We start from the raw sequence: 20,014 nt of genomic DNA, 5'->3' as shown, positions 1-20,014 counted from the left end.
CAGACGTCCTTCAGCATTCCATTGAGGTTATGATGTCATCAAAACAGTCAAAACACATTTTTAGTGCTACATTGCTCATTCTGTGCTCCTTCTCACAGCTATCTGAATCCTGCTCAAGTCAGGATTGGTACATGAATTCACTCAGCAGTGTCCAGTTGTCATCATCCAAGGGCATCTGAGATCAGCTCCTGAAAAGTGTCCATTGTATTCCCCTATGTCCTTTTTCATAATGGCAGAAGGAGGGATGACCTTTCAAAATGTACAGTTAGAAGAAAGTTTAGGGCAGACTGGGAGCTATAAAAACTGGGATGGACCTATCTGTTAATCTTTCCAGGAGGGGAAGACACAGACTCCGCTGCCCTTCTCCCAGCTAGGCTGCTGATCTATTCCACATCTCAAGGTAGCCGAGAGAACATTTGTTTACAGGAGCATTTGGCTCAGGATGTGAACTTGGATGACAGAGCCCAAAATAATCATGATCTGATGAAGAGACATTTAAACTACTGCAATGGGGTTGGGTGTCACAAGGAAGCTTCCCAGTTTTGTTAGTGGCAGTGGGTGGTACACGAGGGGTTTTGATGCTCCAGCATTAATTGGAGGATGAAAAGAAAGGCAAAATGCAAAAGGGAATAAGCTTTTAAATGACAGGTGGGTGGAAGAACATCAGAGTTTTGCAATGCATATTCTCTCTTTCTTATGAGCTATAGTGCAGGCAGGAAGTGGAATCATTAAAACTATAAAAAAGTTGTTGTACAAAATATGTTTGGGTTTTGTTTGTTTAGTTTAACTTGGAGAAAAACAAATGAAATGAAAAATCTCCAGTAATAGTTTTGCTTTAAAATGCTCTGTTGTCGCCAAAAGCTTGTGCCCATTATGTAGACGTTTACTTTTAATTTTCATCTCTAAGATATTTATTTATCCACATCCAGCTGGTTTGAATAACTGCCATGAACATTTTCCTATATTTGTACAAAACCTGCTTGCCTGCCCTTGATTGGTGACAGTAGAAAAATAAATGATGATATTTTACATGCCTGTCAAAAAAAAAATTACTTGCCCAGAATGAATGGGTGAGTCGAATTTTGCAAAGCTCTCAGACATGTTTTTAGCTTTTGAGAGCTCTTTTTTCCTGCTGCAGATTTCTCTGAAGCCACTGGAAACATTATATATCTAATACCAATCTCCAGTCAAAACACAATTTGGAAATAGAGTTGGAAATAAAGAATGTTAATCAAAACTGAACATGGGTAAGTGAGAATAAGATCCAAACAACTTTGGCATAGACCAGTGTGCGAGTAGTTAAATCAAATTGGGAACGGAATGCCTTGGGTTTGATCTTTTTTTAATGGAAAAATATATTGTCCATTTATGAGGTATGTACTGTAGTTGATCTTTAAAAGAGAGCTGCATCTATTTTGCCCAGTCCAGCCATCTGAAAATCCATAATGTAAAAATTCCCCCCATCATGAACGAACTTTGAAATGTATTTAATAATATTTTTAACAAATGCATTTTCCTAAAAAGTGACTTTGTTTGCGATACTAACAGTGCAGAACATTAACACAGCTGACTGTAAATAAGTTTCCATTCTGCTGTAGTAGTAGATTAACAGCTAAAGAGAAATTTAATTATTAAAAGTAAACATTTTTGGACCAAATGGTGCACTCTTAGGGTCTGACTAGAATACAATTGGAGGTGTGAGTGCAGTTCATGTAGGCATCTGCGTGCAAGCTTTACTTTAGCTAGCACAACTAAAAATAGTAGTGAAGACACAGTGATTGTGAGACCCAGGCTAATTACCACTGCTTCTTCACTGCTATTTTTAGCCACACTAGCTCACTTCCAGCTCATGTAGGCATACCCACCCTAGCTTTAATCACACCTGTGATTGCAGTGTAGACATTCTTCAGCTGAACTAAGGTTAGCTCTATTCTGAAGAGATAATACCTACGTTCTAAGGGACAGCCACCATTCTCCCCACAGCCAAACAGCTTTGCAGTAATCTGTGAAGTGAGGAGGAGGTTTTCTTTCCTTTCTCTCCCTCCACCCTTCCTGACTACAGACTTGTATATAGAAAGCTTAGACTGCAAGCCAGACTGAAGCCATTTTTTCCTCACTAACCAAGGAAGCCATACATGCACCTTCCCTCACTCTCTATTCACCTTCCGGACAACCTGGCAGTGGTGTTGATTAACTAAAGAAGGAACGGTTGGCCCCCATAGGATGTTACAGGGAAGAAATGAGGGAAGGATATTAAAGTCTCTAAGAAAGAGTCACAAACCCTTCTGGGTCACAAAAGGAGAGAGAGTGTGTGTGTGTGTGTGTGTGTGAGTGGGGGAGTATCATCTGCTATCATTGTAAAACTCAGATAGCAGTATTTCAGTGAGCCCTATTGTAACACTGTTAATATCTGAATATAATAAATTACGTTATTAGTAGTATTATGCTATGATTAAACTCTAGTAGCACCCATAGGATCGAGGCCCCACTGAGTTAGGCGCTCTAGAAACACCTAAGAAGATACTATTCTTGTGCTGAAGAGTTTGTGGTCTGACCAGTGACATATGAGGGAAGGGAGAGGGATACACTCAAATATATACTTCACACACACACACACACACACACACACACACACACACACACACACCCCTACACCTTTTTTTGAAACATTCACTGCCTTTTATCCAGAGAGTTTCTTTCCAGAAACACTAGTTTTTGTTTTTTTGTCCATGTAAACCAGGACAACTGAGTCGGCCTCAGTAAAATAAAGGGGGAAAAAAACAGCATAGAAACTATAGTTTCTATTGTGGTTAGAGCAGGGGGTTGGGAATCCAGGGCTCCTGATTTGCAGTATTAAAGTAAATCATGTAAATCTCAGATACTCCATTTTCCTATAGGTAAAATCACTATAATAAGACTTAAGCTCTTTCACCTATAAGAGAGGTAACTAATATTTGAGCAGTATGTTGAGATCTTCAGTTGAAAGGTGCTATAGAAGTACCATGTATTCTATTAATCTCTATTGCGATGTACTGTTTCACACTGAAGTGACTCATGCAGATGACATACAAATTAAGCTATGTGCCCTTTATTAGGATAGAATTTACCTGTAGTCATAGAAGAAATGCTTGGGAAAACAATTCAGTAACTTTTAGCAGTTTCTTAATCAAGGAAATGTTTCCCATTATGCAGAGATAAATTAAGAAAGCAACTAGAGTAACCACAAACAATCTGTTACAGTAAACACTAATCAAAAGCAACATTAGGTTACCTCTGAATTCAGAAAGTGATCAAAAGAAAGGAAAATAACAACCCGGCACAATCCCCCCACAACCAACTAAACACACAACAAAAATTACTTTCTCTGTTTGCTCTTATATATTCTTGACAACCTACTGAGATCCATAATCTGGCGTTAAGAGCTGGTAATTAATTTTACATCTCTCTATGTTGTTAATTTGAAGATGTACAACTTATAGGAAACCATGACTTTAAAAAATAAATATTAATAATTAAAACGAAAATGTAAGTCAAAATGTATGGTGCACAATAACATATGAAACAACATCCTTTTTTAATTAGCAGTATGTTACAGAATAGTAATCCAGCAATGATTTTCATCACTGTTTCAGAAATAACAAGTTTACTATTATTGTGAATAAGTTAGATTTCCCTGTGGCTTAATATTTTGAGAACCTGGACTACATGCTTGCTGTCTTTTAACTGTTTACAAACTCCTGCAGCCCTCAGTGTAAAGGAAAATACTTTTTAATTTAAAAGCAGTTGTGTACTATTTTTCAGTGTCTAGAATTTTTCATAGATTTTTTTTTGTAAGTGTCCCTAGCATATTGCCCCACATATATGCACCTACGTACACACTGTGGAATCTGAAACTGTGTACAATGTGTATTCAGAACAGACTGTGTAAATCAGACATTTTCTTTACACTAGATCATATCACATGCAAAACTGTATTAATGCAATCTTCAGGGTTTAAAGGTAGGGCTGCATCCTGGACACTTGACTTATGCTTAGCCTTATGCAAATGAGTTGTTTCATTGAGTTCAAGTCATTAGAACGGAGAGTTCTGTGGAACTGTTCACTTGTGTAAAGTTAATTATGTGCACAAGTGTTTGCTTGCTCACAGTCTTGAGCATTCAGTGGTCAGAACGTGCAAAAATTAAACATTGCATGTGCAAGTTTAACTCTGCCCCAGAGGCAATAGGTGCCTTATAAAAACTTAAGATAAGCATAAACATTTGAATACAATCCTTAATGATGTAATCATATACTAGTTCTCAATTAATAAAATAGAATACAGTGTTTTTTCCCACACCTTAGGTAGTGAGGGCAGTGGTCATGAGCACAGTAACCTGATGACATGCTTTCTTTGGTGGTTGAACAGATAAGAGCTCGTGCACTTGATCTCCTCAACAATGATAAACTGTGTTACTCCAGAAAGAAAACCTAGCCAGAGCAGATGTATATTCCCAAGCCAATATACATACCTGCATGCAAAAGCTGAAACAAATTATTCTTAACTACATTTTGTTTATAGTCTGACAACACCACATTTTAGAGGGATAGGCAGAAAGCCAGTGCCCTTGCTATGGTTTGGGAATTTCATAACCTCTTGCTTCTAAATCTTTTCTGCCTGGACAAGTACCATGATAGTCCCTGAGCAGAAAAAGCCCATCAGATACCTGCTCATGGCGCTTCATTTGTAATATTCAAGCACCAAGCTGGTTCAAGTTCAAAGGCAACACAATGGATTTGGAAGATGGTTGCTTGTGATTGTCGATAGAAGATGAATCATATGGATATGCATACACAGTAGGTGTTTTGTGATGTGAATGTTTATTGATGACAGAAATTATATTATATTTACGTCTATAAAGTGTGATTAGGATATTTTTAACATGGGAAATGTGCATTATTCTTCCCTCATGTACAATTTTTAAAAACAAAATGAAAATTGGGATAAGACTGGGAGTTAGGAGGAGTTCTCATCCTAGTGCTCCCACCAACCTGATGTGTTTCCTTGGGCTAGTCACTTCAGCTCTCTGTTAGCTCTGTTTCCTGTTCCACCCTATATCTGTCTTATCTGTTTAGAAATTAAGCTCTGTGGAAGGGCAAGAACTGTCTTTCACTATGGGTAGCTAGAGGGCCTAGCAAAATGAGGCATCAGTCTTGTTGAGGGCCTTGAGGAGATACTGCAATACAAATAAATAATAATAAAACAAAATCAAGAGAACAGATAAAGCATGAAAAGCTTCAGCTGAAAAGATGAGCATTTCAGACAGCTATGAACATGTGAAATCAGGAGGGTTATGATAGAAAGCCTTTTGCAACATTAACTGTAGCAGATGTCTCTAAGCACCTGCTATAATATATTATGGAGAGAGAGTATTTAGACATAATGCATTTATCTTGTCAGAGAGGGCAGGGAGCCAACAAACTCACAGAGAGTAACACTTGAACACCAATTTGTCTGCCCAGTGGCCTAATAGATGTTAAGCTTATTATTAAGGGGAATTTAAACTTACACTTTAAAAATCAAAGAATCTTGTACTGCCCTCACTTGCCCCTCTCATTTCTTCATGAAATTTGAACAAAGCATGCATCTTGATTTGAATTACTGGCGTGTGGGTATTCTCCATTTTTTTCATGTTTATTTTTATGAAAGGAGGGTGTATATACACCGATGGAACCTCCTCTGTGCTCAGTTGCATTACACATTTGCTGCTACTGAAACTGGCTTCTAGAGGGTGGAGTGAGATCTAAATCTTATTTCTAACAGCTATCCCAAGACGACAGTGTGCATGATGGGAATCGGTGTATAGACTGAGTAATCTTCCCCTAAAGCTGTGGGCAGTAGGATGCTACTCAATGGCTGCTAGTGCATTCTCAAAAGTCCACAGTATTTTGTTTATTCTTTGTAGGTTTTTTTAGGTGGCGTTTATTACTACAGTGTCTGAGCACCTCAGAAACATTTGTAGATTCAGCCTCAAATGTCTTTTAACTATCATCTCCGTTTCACAGGGACCTGAAGCACAGAGAGATTAAGTGATTCACTCAAGGTTGCACAGCAAGTTTATGGCATATCCAGGAACAGAACTTGGATCCCCTGAGTCCCAGCCTGATCTCTGAAACCTCCCTAATGCAGCCCCATGGCCTGTGGAGGAGAACGGTCTGTGGCTCTGTGTAGTTGCAGAAGCACCAATTCTTCTCCTCCAACACCTATGTGCCCAGGCCCTGGAAACTCCTGCAGTGCAGAGCTTCTTTGCATATAAGGCTCAGATCCCATTGTGTGAATGCTTCAGATCTTGTCCCCTTCTTTCCACATTGGATATGCACCCGTTCCCGTGGGGCAGGCCCCTCCTGCAGCAGTGCAGATGCAGGCACCACTGTAAGCTCCTGAAGGAGGATGAAGATGGTTTCCATGCCTGTGCTTATGGTGGCTAGGTCTATGGTTGTGTACCACAGCCAAAAGTTTCAAAGTTGCACACCAAGGGTGGACTTTTTATAAGTGCTCAGCATTGGCCCAACTTGCCTCCCATTGAAATCAATGGTGAAATTCCCATTGATTTTAATGGGAGAGGAGTTAGCCCTCCTCTGAATGCTTTTGAAAATCCCACCTTTCATTCATGTTCAGGCCCCTACATAATTGGCCTGATTTCGGAAGGGGCTGAGCTCCCATATCTTCCGTGAAATTAGTTGCACTGAAAATGTGGCTACTTTTATGTAGGTACCTAAATGTTTTTTTAAAAAAATTCTTGGTTCATAAATTTTGGTTAACTTTCAAAAAATGTGTGCAGAAATCTGTACATTTTATTTTCAGCTTCCACTGGCAGTAGAAATACTGGACCACATCCTATAAAGTGCTGAAGTCTTTGGCTCCAATTTTCCACTATATCTGAGTCATGCTTGGACATGGTAGAGAGTGGTGGCCTTTGGGAGCTGGTTCTGGCTCCTTGATTCAGAGCCACACAGTCCTAGAACAGATTACAGTTCTGCTGCACAACACTTCCTCCCCACCCTGACCCATCCATGTCCTGTCCCTAGAATACCCCAGAACCTCCTGCCTCCATCTCCTTATACTAGGAGGAGGGGGATGACAGCTGGCATAAGAGGCAGCACCATCCTCTGCCATCTGTACACAAGTGGAGAGTTCCTCTTCACAAGGGTAATTCTCATCTAGCAATTTTAGCCATTTCAAGGTCATTTTGTATCACTTAAATGCATTTCAGAGAATTTGACCTTTCAGACCCATTGACTTTCCTGGGGACTGAGGTCACTCAGGACCTTGCAGGGGGCACTTGGGACATTTCAGGATTGAGCCCCCTGTATACTTGCAGTACTACCAACCTTGGGGAAAAAAAGCATGAACTGCTTAACCTGTTCACAAAAGATCTATTGACTGATTGCCAGAGCAAAAATCTTTTAATAAGCTTCAGAAATTTTGAGCCTTGTCTATCACTTATACAAAACCTACACTACATTGAAAATACTTTAATTAAATAAATACCTTCATTTCTAAACCATGCCTAATTTCGTCTGGCTATTGGGAATTCACTTTGTCAGAAATGCCTAAATCTGGGTGGAGGCTTAACAGGCAATTGAGTCTGGAAAATTTGCATCAGTTGATCAAGGTTCAGATACTGCTCAGTGTGTTGGCAGCCTGTAGCATTGTGCTAAGTAGTAAAACTGTTAATGTAGAAAATTGAGTGTGATGTCACTGGCTTCAAAGGAAGCAGTTGTAAGGTTTATAATTGGGAAGTAGGCCTCAAAAAGGAGAACAGATGATAAAAGCAGGGAGAAGCCAGCCAGGGACTGAAGCCAGCACAACATGCAGAAAATCTTTCAAGCAGATGCTGTTGCTCTGGGAGTAAATAGGGTAAAATGGGGGGTCAGCTGGGGCCACCATTCCCCTCACGATTGAGAGCCCTCAGACCCAGAACTGTGTTGGGGCGACCACTCCCTCCAGAAGTGCTGGGACCCATGGGTGCCCCATTTCCCGTAGCCATTGGGCCCTTGGAAAGGAGCCAGCAAGGAGGAGCCAGCAAGAGATTGATCTGGCAGAGCAGCTGCAGAAAGCAGTTCAAGCAGGGACCGATGGACACAAATGATGTCATCACAGTGCTTTCTACAGTTGTTGCTGTGGACGTTCTCTCCCCTGTGCTGATTGTCTGTTTGCTCCAACCCTCTACTGCTCATTCCTTCCTCTCTCTAACTCCTCCTTCCCCCTTCTTTCCTTTGTATTTCCATGTAGCTAAATCTCCTCCTAACATAACCCCCCTGAAAGGATTCCAAGAATAAAACAAGAGGGACATACTCATACCTCTAGTATGACATTTGCATCCATTGCACTGTTCACTCTGCTTTTGTTCTTTCCCTTTCCCTTCCCTTTGCCTGTCTTTCCTATATAGGGTACAAGCTCTTCAGGGCAGGGACTCTCTCTCATTATATGTTTGTGTGGTGCCTAATACAATGGGGCTCCATTCTTGGCTTGCCCCTAAGCACTACTATAATAAATATGACCGATTAGCATAATAGTAGCAGCAGGTTTAAATTTGTAGAGGAGTATACTGGACGTTTGCACAAGTATATTTTGGAATATGGAATTTAAGACCTGTGCAGAGTGTGCATGTGTGTTCTGAATTCCACCTTCAGCCCCCGCAACTGATTTGATGTGTCCCTAAATTTTCCTATATTTTGCCTCCAGAAACACAATTTTAAAAGTCTGTTTGTCCTTTAAACCTTAACGCTGGTATTTCCACACTCCTGCAAGTTTTCTGTTTGTCTATGATGTATGCAACTTGCTTAGAAGCCAATGATTTTAAACAGCTGCACACTTACTTAGTGGGAAAAATAATTCTGTTTTCTCCTTCAATTTCTGTAAGCTAGCCTATTAGTGGCTGACAGTTCTCCTTGAAGCTCTATGTGGCTGAAGTCCAGAAATGAATTATAACATAAAATGGTAGTTACAGGCTTAGAGAAAACAATGTTAGTGCACTGGCAGCTGTGATCAAAGCTGTGTCTAGTTCTCTGAGAGGTAGAAATCCCCAGGTGGCAATCAAAAGTTTCATGGAGCAGGATTTACAGGTGGGATTCATAGTGGGCTCCAGCCAAACAATAATATGCAGCAGAACTCAAAATCTACCACAGGCAGAGTATGCTCTTGATTCAGAACCTGATGTACTGGGACTTAACCCATTTTCCTCTGTTAATGAATAAAAAAAGCACCTAAAAGTTCAAAAAGCATTTATTTTCTACTGTAAACAAAATGTACTTAAGAATAATTTGTTTCACCTTTTGCATGCAGCTATGTATAATGGCTTGGGAATATATATCTTTTCTGGCTAGGTTTTCTTTCTGGAGTAGCACAGTTTATCATTGTTGAGGAGATCAAGTGCACGAGCTCTTATTTGTTCAACCACCAAAAAAAGCATGTCATCAGGTCAGAGTGTTGGTTTAGAAGAAGGGCAGTTTGCTTTTGATGTATCGAATAACTTTTCTGAGGGTAAAAGATAACTCTTCCTGCCTTAGAGCATCTTACAGTAACTCAGAAACATGATTGCAGGTGCCAGAAATGTGTAACAATGTCAGCTGGACCATTTTGATTTGCGATGACCCAGTCTGAGAACTTCAAATACATTTACTTATGTGGACAGTTTCTTGACATGGTATAGGGCAAATGTTAGAAATATGCAACCTGTGATTGTGTATGTCTATGTAAATTATTCATAGTTTCCAAGGCAAGAACGGACTATTGTGATCTAGTCTGACTTCCTGTATAACACAGGCCAGAGATATAATTCCTAGAGAAGATCTTTTGGAAAACAACCTCCAGTCTTGATTTGAAAATGGTCAGTGATGGAGAATCCACCACTACCCATAATCAATTGTTTCAATGGTTCATTACTGTCACTGACACCTTATTTCCTGTCTGAATTTGTCTAGCTTCAACTTCCAGTCACCGAATCATGTTATACCATTCTCTGCTAGACCGAAGAGCACATTATCAAATATTTGTTCTCCATGTAAATACTTACAGACTATAATCAAGTCACCCCGTACCATCTCTGTTAAGCTAAATAGATTGAGCTCAGAGTCTAACACTATAAAGCGTATTTTCTAAATCTGTAATCATTCATATGGCTCTTCTCCATATCCTCTCCAATTTATCACCATACTTCTTGAATTGTGGGCACCAGAATTGAACACAGTACTCCAGCAGTGGTCACACCAATGCCAAATATAGGGGTAAAATAACTTCTCTACTCCTACTCAACATTCCCCTGTTTATGCATCTCAGGATCTCATTCACTCTTTTGGCCACAGAATCAACTTGGGAGCTCATGTTCAGTTGACTATCCACCAAGATCCCATATCTTTTTTTTCAGAGTCACTACTTCCCAGGAGAGAGTCCTCCATTCTGTAAGTGTGGCCTATATTCCCAGCTGTATACATTTACATTTAGCTGTATTAAAACACATTAGGAGAGCTTCTGTTCAGTTAAGGGACTAGGGACCCTGCTGGAGTAAAGATGCAAATTGCATTGCATCCGAACCAGGCTCGCTGTGGAGGATTTACCCTTGCGGGAGGGCAGGCACTGTTTCCAGCACCACCCTAGTATAGGATTTACCTGGGAGAAAGGCAGTTATAGTGTCTGTTGGGGGCGCTGTAGCCATAAGGTGTCCATATTTCTAAAATCAAACCTCCAGAAATCTTTGGTGGAAATACGGGTTTTTTTTGTTTTGGTTTTTTTTTTGTTTTTTGAGGGCGCAGAGAGTTTGCAAAATCCACAGGTGTCTGGTTTCTGTTTTCGGTCTGCACTGCCTGAGTTGCAAAAACTCCACATGGAGTACCAGAGCAGATGAAAAAAAGGCTGAGCTCTGCCTATGCCACCTTCAACCTTCCCCGCCCCCCACCCCTTGCTTCCCACCACTCTGTTTAGGGCAACAGCCAGTGCCACCCACTTTTTGGGATGCAGTGGCTACCAAGTGCTACTGCAACCTCCTCTCTGGAAATTTTCCACTGCTTGGAGCCCTGTACATTGGTTATTGCCAGTGAAAGCGGAACTGTGTATTGCTAAAGAGATTTAAATAGAGTCAAACAGAAACCTGAAAAAGGCTGCCATGACAACTGTGGATTGTGGATTTTTCCTATTAAAGTATGATTTAAAAATAGCAGAGTAAACTAGGAGACCAAAAATCTGGTACAAAAAGTCCAATTGTAAAGTTTAAATTTTAGTATTCTTTCCTTAAACTTGTTTTTATAATCATAAGATGAAATTAGAGGTCTTTGTATTATTCAGTGCTGATGGAAGAAACATCACTAGGTGTTTGCCTGTGTCTAGCAAATGGTAAAGGCAGCTGTAGCAAGAGAATGAACCAATGTGAAAACCCTGAAGGCTCCTCTCTCCAGGGAAGTCAGGTAGATCTTGGCACTCAGCCAACGTTTGATCCCTCTTACCGGGGACCATGAGATCCATACACACAATACTCCAAGTCTCTATGTTCCCTTTGGGAGCACAACATCCCTCACTTCTTGGAGAGGAACCCAGGGTTCCTCAAATGCCCAAGGACGAGAAGGAAGAATCAGATCCAACAATATTGCCAGCCTTGACAACAACATCATTATCCCCAGATGAGGTGGTTGCACCAACCTCATCTTCTCTGCTTGATGATTACAGGCAGTTCCAGGACCTATTAAGGAAGGTTGCTGATACTCTCCAGATTTCTCTGAAGGAGGTACAAGACATTCCTCACAAGTCCTTGGACATTCTACATAGTGAAAGGCCTAGGAGGTTTATGCTGCCCTTTAATTAATGGAGCTTGCTAAGGTCATCTGGCATACACCAGCCATTTGTGCCTCTACGAGGACTGAAAAGAAATACTACATGCCAGCCAAGATAGCAGAATTTTTATTTTACAAGATCCACTGTGTTAGATAAGGATGCTAAACATCTAGACCTATTGGGCAGGAAAGTTTTCACTTCAGTCAGCCTTTTCATATAGCCAATTGCCAAGCATTAACCTCAAAATACAATTTTTTTAAATTGCTCTAAGTTCACATTAGAACTTAGCAGATCACATTCCTGGCTCCGATTGAGGAGGGTAAATTGACCACCAGATCATCCCTCCAAGCCTCTGTTGATGCAGCAGAAACAGCTGTTGCTTCGAGGGCAATGGCTATTGTCATGCATTGAGCATCCTGTCTTCATTCCTCAGGATTCTCCAGGGAAGTATAATCTACAGTGGAGGATGTGTCTTTTGAAGGGAACAACATGTTCAGGAAGAAAAGAGATGAATCTGTACACTGACTGGGGAATTCAAGGGCAACTCTCTGATAACTGAGGATCTGCATTCTAGCACCAAGGAGGAAGTACCACAGACCTCAGTCATACAAGCCTCAGTCAGTGCCTCAACCCTTTTACCACCAAAGGGCATATGAACCCCCATGGAGGTGACAAAAACTGGAGCAGGGCACACACAATGCTTCCCCTTCTTCCAACCTCAACCTCCCACTAAGAAATATTTTTGATGGTACTTTCAAGAGCTGCAAACCAGTCCAAATGCCGCATTCATCAATCATGAGCCCCAAGACCCAATTTGGGACTCGACTGGCCCACTTTGCCCAAACTTTGTGGGTGATAACAGCTGGATTCTTGACGTAGAATCATAGAAGATTAGGGTCGGAAGAGACCTCAGGAGGTCATCTAGTCCAACCCCCTGCTCAAAGCAGGACCAACCCCAACTAAATCATCCCAGCCAGGGCTTTGTCAAGCCGGGTCTTAAAAATCTCTAGGGGTGGAGATTCCACCACCTCCCTAGGTAACCCATTCCAGTGCTTCACCACCCACCTAGTGAAATAGATTGTCCTAATAGCCAACCTAGACCTCCCCCACTGCAACTTGAGACCATTACTCCTTGTTCTGTCATCTGCCACCACTGAGAACAGCCTAACTCCATCCTCTTTGGAATGCATCGTACATCATACACTCCAGCTGTACTATAGTATTCCTCTTCCTTCCCCCTCCAAAAAAACCCTTCCCTGTCCCTCTTGAGGGACCACTCTCAGGAGAGGATGGTAATTGAAGAGGTGAACTTCCTCCTTCTTCAGCCATAGAGCAGGTCCTTTGCAACATTTTACTGAAAATTTCTCATCGAAAAAGAAAGGGAGGATGGAGAGCTATCTTAGACCTCAGACAACTCCGTGTCTTTATCTGATAGCTGAGGTTTAGGATGGTCACACTGACATCAATAATTTCGTCACTGAACAGAGACAACTGGTTCTCAGCTTTTGAGATGAAGGATGCCTACTCCACATAGACTTCCACCCCTCACACAGAAGGTTCCTGAGGTTCTTCATGGACAGGCACCACTACCAATATAGGGTACTCTCCTTTGGCCTTGCAACAGTATACTTGTAGGTACCCTTCATGCTATGAGTAGTAGCAGCTTACCTGGAGCAAGTCATCAGTATTTCCCTATTTAGTATTGCTAGCAGTGCCTTTAAGTCTGCTTCTGCACCCACGGTATCAAACTTAGAAAATGCATGCTTGGGGTAGTTCAGGTCACATTTAACAATAGTACAAAAGAGTCCACTAGAAAATAGTACATAGCCAAGTGGAAATATTTATCAGTTATCAGATAACCCCAGAAGACTCTGACATGCTGACTTTTTTAGAATATCTTCTCTCCTTAAATACCAACAGTGTCTCACTTAGTTCACTACAGGTTCATTTGGTAGCTATCAGCGCCTGTCACTAACAGGGGATGGCTCACTTGAGGATTACCAGTTCTGTTCATTCCCTCTGGGAATTGGCCTTGGAACCTGGCATTGGCCACTGTTGGAAGACAGGATACTGGGCTAGATGGACCTTTGGTCTGACCCAGTATGGCCGTACTTATGTTCTGATAACTACTCTATCTTCATCCATACTGTAACAGTACTTTTTTGAAAGGCCTGGTTAGAACCTTTCCTCTTGTGAGTAGGTGCACTCCGATGTGAGACCTGAATTTTGTCCTCTTAGCACTGACAAGACCTCCATTTGAACCCTTGGCTTCTTGGTCCTTATCCCTTATATCCATGAAAGTCACCTTTCTAATTGCCTTCACCTTAGCTATAAGGGTGGTGAACTGAGAGCCCTCAGGGCAGATCTGCCATATACAGTCTTTCACAAGGATAAGAATGCCCTGAGGCTACATCCTAAATTTACACCTAAACTGATCTTGGATTTCCATCTAAATTGGAGAATCCACCTACCGCCATTCTTCCAAAAACCACATACTGCTTGTGAAAACAGGTGGCCTCACTCCACAGACATCCATCGAGCTGGGGCGTTCTACCTACAAAGAACAAGACCATTTAGAAAATCACCTGCACTGCTTATATCATTCACAGAATGGATGAGAGTGGAAACAGTCTCCTCACAAAGACCTTCCGGGTGGATTCTGCTGTGTTGGAAGTTGACAAACACCCCTGCACCACGAGGTCTGAGAGGTCACTCTACTGGAGCCCAGACCACCTCTGTAGCCTTCTTTCAAGACATTCCTATTGTTTAAATCTGTAAAGCAGCTACGTGGGGTTCAGTGAATGTCTTATCAAGACATTGTGCCTTAGTGGATGCTTCTGAGGATGATGTCTCTCAGTACAGTCGTACTCCTTTCAGAAGTATCACAGAGGTCCTCAAAACCTTCTCCTCAATAAGCACTGCTTGGCAATCACCCACAATGGAATACACATAGGGACTAGCACTCGAAGAAGAGAGAAGTTACTTACCTTGTACAGCAACATGAGTTCTTTGAGATGCATGGTCCCTATCTGTATTCCACTACCTGCCCTGCTTCAGATCCTAACATATGATTCATGGTAGGGAAGGAACTGGAGATAGGTGGTCCACACTGCCCTTAGGCCTTTAGCTCGGAGCACGAGGAGGAAAAGGGTGCAGGAGCAGACTTACAGACACTTCTAGCAATGCTCTTCCAGTTTCAGGCTCATGGAGCTCACATACACTCACAGTAGAGTATACATAGGGTCCACACATCTTGAAGAACTTCAGTTACTGTACAAAGTAAGAACTCTCTTTTCACTGATTCTTTGTCCTTAATGCGAATGTTACTGTGTTTGGCCACTTGTTACACATCCTTTTTCTGATGTTTAGCCCAAATTATTATGCAAGCAAACATTAAATTAAATGAGTTTCATTAAGCAGTATAATAAGTTCAGCAGGCGTTCTTCTGCTCAGTTACAGACAGTGATGGCTCAGGGCCACTACCTGCTGGTAGACATCAGCTTCACCTCTTCTGTATCAGTGGGTTCTTAAACTGGCACTGTGATCAGCAGGGAAAAGGATTGTTAAAAATACATGGATTTCCTGTTTACAGAGATTGTGTTCTGTCGGTTTGTTGGGTGCTTTCAGTATTTTCAGCCAATGCCATTGATTTTCTTTCTATCCAATTGCTTCACAATGTCCAGAAAAGATGAAATAACTATATTTATGGTCTTTCCACAGGTATATTCACTTCAATCAAATAGAAACAGTCAAGCCAGAAACCTTCAGAGACCTCCCAAAATTAGAAAGATTGTAAGTGCTGGTTGGGCAAACTTTTCATTAGTTCTGAGTTCTTGATTTGTCTTCATCATTCAAAATCTGACTGGCCTAAATAAATTCTGTGCCCTTTTATCTACAGAAGTGCTGAAAAGTAGAGGAAATTCTGTAATAGTCACTCTAGTAAGAGAGCAAGATATTGTAATGCAGATTTCCTTCACAAACCCTCCAGCCAAGAAGAACTATTTCAAGTTTGAATTGCATGGCTGTAAACAATCCCAAGTTGTCATTTTCAGTGAATTGACTTTAGATCTCTCTGAAAGTGAGTTTAGATTTCTTTCAAGTAACATAACAAAGACATTATTTCAATCAAAACTCCAGAAGGATTTTGTAGCAGAATCTGTTTGGTATGATACCTTTAAATGTGACTCATTTAAGGCCTTATCTGCTCTAGGAATTTACCTCAGTTACAGCCATCAGTTGCCAGACCCCTCTCAAAGCTGCAAACCCATAGTGTGAACAGGCAAAGGCTATGTCTACAGTGCACTTTTCTGTTGGTGACTTGTAAAGTATGTCGTCTGGTAGCTCCCTTAGCATGAGTTTAAGTCGCAGTGATGACAGTGAGGTGGGACTTAGGTGAGTAGAATATAGACATGGCCTAAAGAGTGTAACCTCTCTGCTCACCCAAGCCATGCTCTCCTGTCTACACTGCTACTTTTAGCCATGTAGTGTCCCACTGCCTCCCAGCTGCTAGAGCCTTTCCCCACTGCAGGAAAAGACTCCAGTAGTGGGGAGGAATTGGAGAAAGACTCCATCAGAGGAAAAGCCTCCAGCAATGTGGAAAGGCTCTGCCATCTCCCTACCGCTACAGCCCTTCCCCACCAAAGGGAAAGAGTGCAGCAGCTCCCCACTACCGAAGCCTTCCCCACTGCAGGGAAACTCTCTATCAGGGATGGAAAAGCTTTTATAGGGAGAGCTGCTGAAGCTTTACCCCCGCCACTCCCTGCCTTCCCCCTGCCCAAGCCTTTCATGTGCAGCTATACACCACAGTGTGGACACAGCCTGCTTGTCTCTGTGGCTACACATTCCCTACATACCACCGACAGTGGCGTGTAATATAGACATAGCCAAAATGTCACAATTTCCTCTAGTGGTGATTATGCTACTTTCAAGCAGAGCTAAATGCAGCCAGTTCAAATAGTTGCTTTGTCAGGAGTTTTCACTGGAGTGGCTACATCGCTTAGTGATGGCACTAATCCGGAGAAATCCTCCGTGTAGAGAAGGCCTTAAATAGAAATGCTAAAGATGTGCTACATCACTTACCTAGAGCTGACACATAACCACCTCTGAATGGGGAAACATTACGGTTGTTTTACTGTGAACAGTAAGTCTACACAATGTCTTAGAACCAAAACTGAAGCATGAGTTATCCAGTTGAAACCACGGGAAGAATTTATACAGGAAGTATTTAATTACAAAGTTTGAATTTCCCCCTATTCTTGCGGGAAAACAAAGGCCATTAGTCATAAATGACTCAGATATTGCTTTTGTCATCTGAAAGAAATATAATCAATATTTATTAGTAAGATGTGGTTAAATAATAAACCCCTTCCCCCCGACTTAGCCTTAGCTTTTATAAACGACAACTTTACTAATTTGTTAATATTATGCAAGGGTTTTTTGTCAGATTTTAAAACATACAATGCAGAGCCATGTTCTTTGTAATATATTAATATCTAATTCTGTAAAGGACTCTGTCAATTATTAAGGCATATCTTCTGTTCCTCAGATTTCTGCATAACAATAAGTTGTCTAAGATCCCAGCTGGAAGTTTTTCTCATCTGGATTCACTAAAGAGGCTGTAAGTGTTGGAAAACAATTTTGTAAATAATGATATTCGTATTCTATTGCAAAACTGTGTGAACTGTGAAGAAAGGTTTTTAATTAGGTTAGTTAAATGAAGACCACAGCTTTCTGATAGTGTTTTTGGCATGCTCTTCACCATGGGATAGAGAAAGTGACATAATGTACTGTGTTTGTTCTAATGTTTCACAAGAAGTGAAATTTGAACGGAAATTAGAAGAAATTTCTTAAGACACAAAGCTGAAAGAAAAGGCGGGGGAAGGGAACAAGGCTGAAAAATGAGAAATGAAGGGGAAGGCAAATGAGGCGAAGAGAAGGAATGTGGATAGCAACTACTAAATATGGAATAAGGGGAATTAAGGATAAATCAGGACAGAATTCGGTGACGCTCAGTTAATAGAAATGGATGGCCTGTTTGTAGACATGAGAACCAAATGGTTCATTTAATTTTATATGCCTGCAAATATCATGCATTTTGTTCTTCCATGTCCTATTTGGTCGGCAAATGGACATACATGTTTTTCTTACAGAGAGAGTTTTCACTAACTAATAAACATTGGTTAAAGAGTAAGGAGCCTCATGTTTAAGGAGTCCTTTCTTGTTTCACCTCCTCCTCTTCCTTTTCACATTTCATGATCAGTTAGCGAGCTACAAGTGTGGGACTTCAAAACTTAAATTTAACCCCTAATTTTGCTGTTTGTTCCTCAACTGTTGTTACTAAGCCATGATGTCTCCAAAACCAGATGTGGAAATTCCTGCTTGAGGGGCTCAATCCTATCCCCCCTTGAATTTGGTGGGAATTTTGCCACCTATTTCCATGGCACCAGAACAGGGCTCAAGGCTCTAAAAAGTCTCCAGGCCATAAGGATTTATTTGAATTGGCAAATTGGTCCCAGTTCAGCAAAGCACTGAAGTACATGCTTAGGTCCATCCCTGTTCAGTAAAATATTTCAGCACATGCTTAAAATCAAATATGTCTTTAAGTCCCAGTGAAGAAGTACATGCTTAAAGTTAAGTAAATGATGATGGGCTTTAAGAGATGTTTAAAATTCAGTAGTTGTCAAAGCAGTTTGCTGAATCATGGCCAAAGAGAAAACATTCACAACTTTACTGTCTTATCCTCACAGTTTCAAGGATAAAGGTTATGTCTACACCACAATTAGACACCCGTGGCTGACCCAGGCCGGCTGATGGGCTTTCAGGGCTCGGGCTGCACACCTGTTTAATTGTGGTGTAGATGTTCTGGCTCAGGCTGCCACCCAAGCACTGGACCCTGCCACCACACAAGATCCTAGAGTCTGGGTTCCAGCCCGAGCCTGGCCGTGTACGTGGCCATTAAACAGACTCTTAGCCCGAGTCCCACAAGCCCAAGTCAGCTGTCCTGGGCCAGCCATGGGTTTTTAATTGCAGTGTAGACATACCCTTAAAGTTTGCAGAAGTAAAAAACAGAGCCTTGCTCCTTAGCTTACTCCTTACCAAAAGCTAGGAACATAAGAACACCAAGGAAAAGAGAACACCAACACCATATGGCCCATTGGTGTGCTCTAGGTGTGTGATGCTGCTATTACAAAAAATGAGAAATGGAGGATTCATATGACTTTGTATTACTAATGCCTCCATAGGGGCCTATTCTCCTGTCAATATGTGAGTGTAATTCCTTTTGGTGATAATGGGAACTGTATACGTATATTGAGGTGAGACTATTCTCTGTAGTGTTTTGGAACTAGAAGTGCCATTTACACAAAAGCCAATTGCCAGCTTACAATATTGATTAAAAAAAGCGAACATTGAAATCATTTCCAGGAGAACATTTTGTTTGATTGTTTTTCAGTCTTTTTGAGGTTCAGAAAAATTCAACTTCCCATTAGTTGATTATTTTGTTTTGTATTTGATTCAAGAATTCTGAAACTCAGAAATAAACAGTTGCAAAGCAAGTAAGCCTGCTACTCCTGGTGGCCAGCTAATGACGGAGAGAGCCTCAAGGGCCACACTGTTACCGAAAGGCACTTAAAATGTGTTTATATGCTTAATCTTTTTACCTTCAGAAAGCACCACCTTTTAATATGAAAAGAACCATTTGAAAAATAGCTTTCAGGGAGGATGGTTTTATAGAATAACTGGCTAAGCTACTGTAATCATCCTGAACATGTTAGCATCCCTTAAAGATGAGAGAGAGAGAGGGCTTGTCTACCCTTTTATACTAATGCTATAGCAGCACAGCTTCACTGATGCAGCTGTGCTACTGTAGCAGTTCAGTGAAGACACTGCATATGCTGCTGGGTGGGCTTAGCCCACAAAGAGGCAGTAGCTATATTAACAGGAGAAGCCCTCCCATCAACATAGCGCTGTCTGCACTAGGGGTTAGGTTGCTATAACCAGGGCTGGCTCTAGGGTTTTTGCCGCCCAAAGCAAAAACAATTTTGGCCGCCCCCACCCCGGTTCTTTAATTACCCCACCCCCGGCCCCGCCTCAACTCCACCCCTTCCCCAAATCCTCAGCCCTGCCTCCTCCCCCCAGGCTCTCAAGCCTAGGAGGGAGGGAGGGAGGGGGAGAAGCGGCGCCCGCGCTGCGGCCACTCGGGGTCTCCCCCCC

General features: G+C 41.5%; 1 protein-coding gene across 1 annotated transcript in view; it reads left to right on the top strand.

Moving 5' to 3' along the window:
• Nucleotides 1–20,014, top strand: part of PXDNL (peroxidasin like) — a 295,352-nt gene that overhangs the window by 163,677 nt on the left and 111,661 nt on the right. Inside the window, exons 5-6 of the mRNA XM_034762906.1 lie at nt 15,524–15,595; nt 17,349–17,420. Of these exons, the coding sequence (XP_034618797.1) occupies nt 15,524–15,595; nt 17,349–17,420 (144 nt within the window). The remainder of the gene's footprint in view (nt 1–15,523; nt 15,596–17,348; nt 17,421–20,014) is intronic.

Source organism: Trachemys scripta, chromosome 2 (assembly GCF_013100865.1).
Source record: "Trachemys scripta elegans isolate TJP31775 chromosome 2, CAS_Tse_1.0, whole genome shotgun sequence".
In the NCBI taxonomy this organism is placed as follows: domain Eukaryota; kingdom Metazoa; phylum Chordata; order Testudines; family Emydidae; genus Trachemys; species Trachemys scripta.
This window is presented reverse-complemented; position numbering and strand designations above follow the sequence as displayed.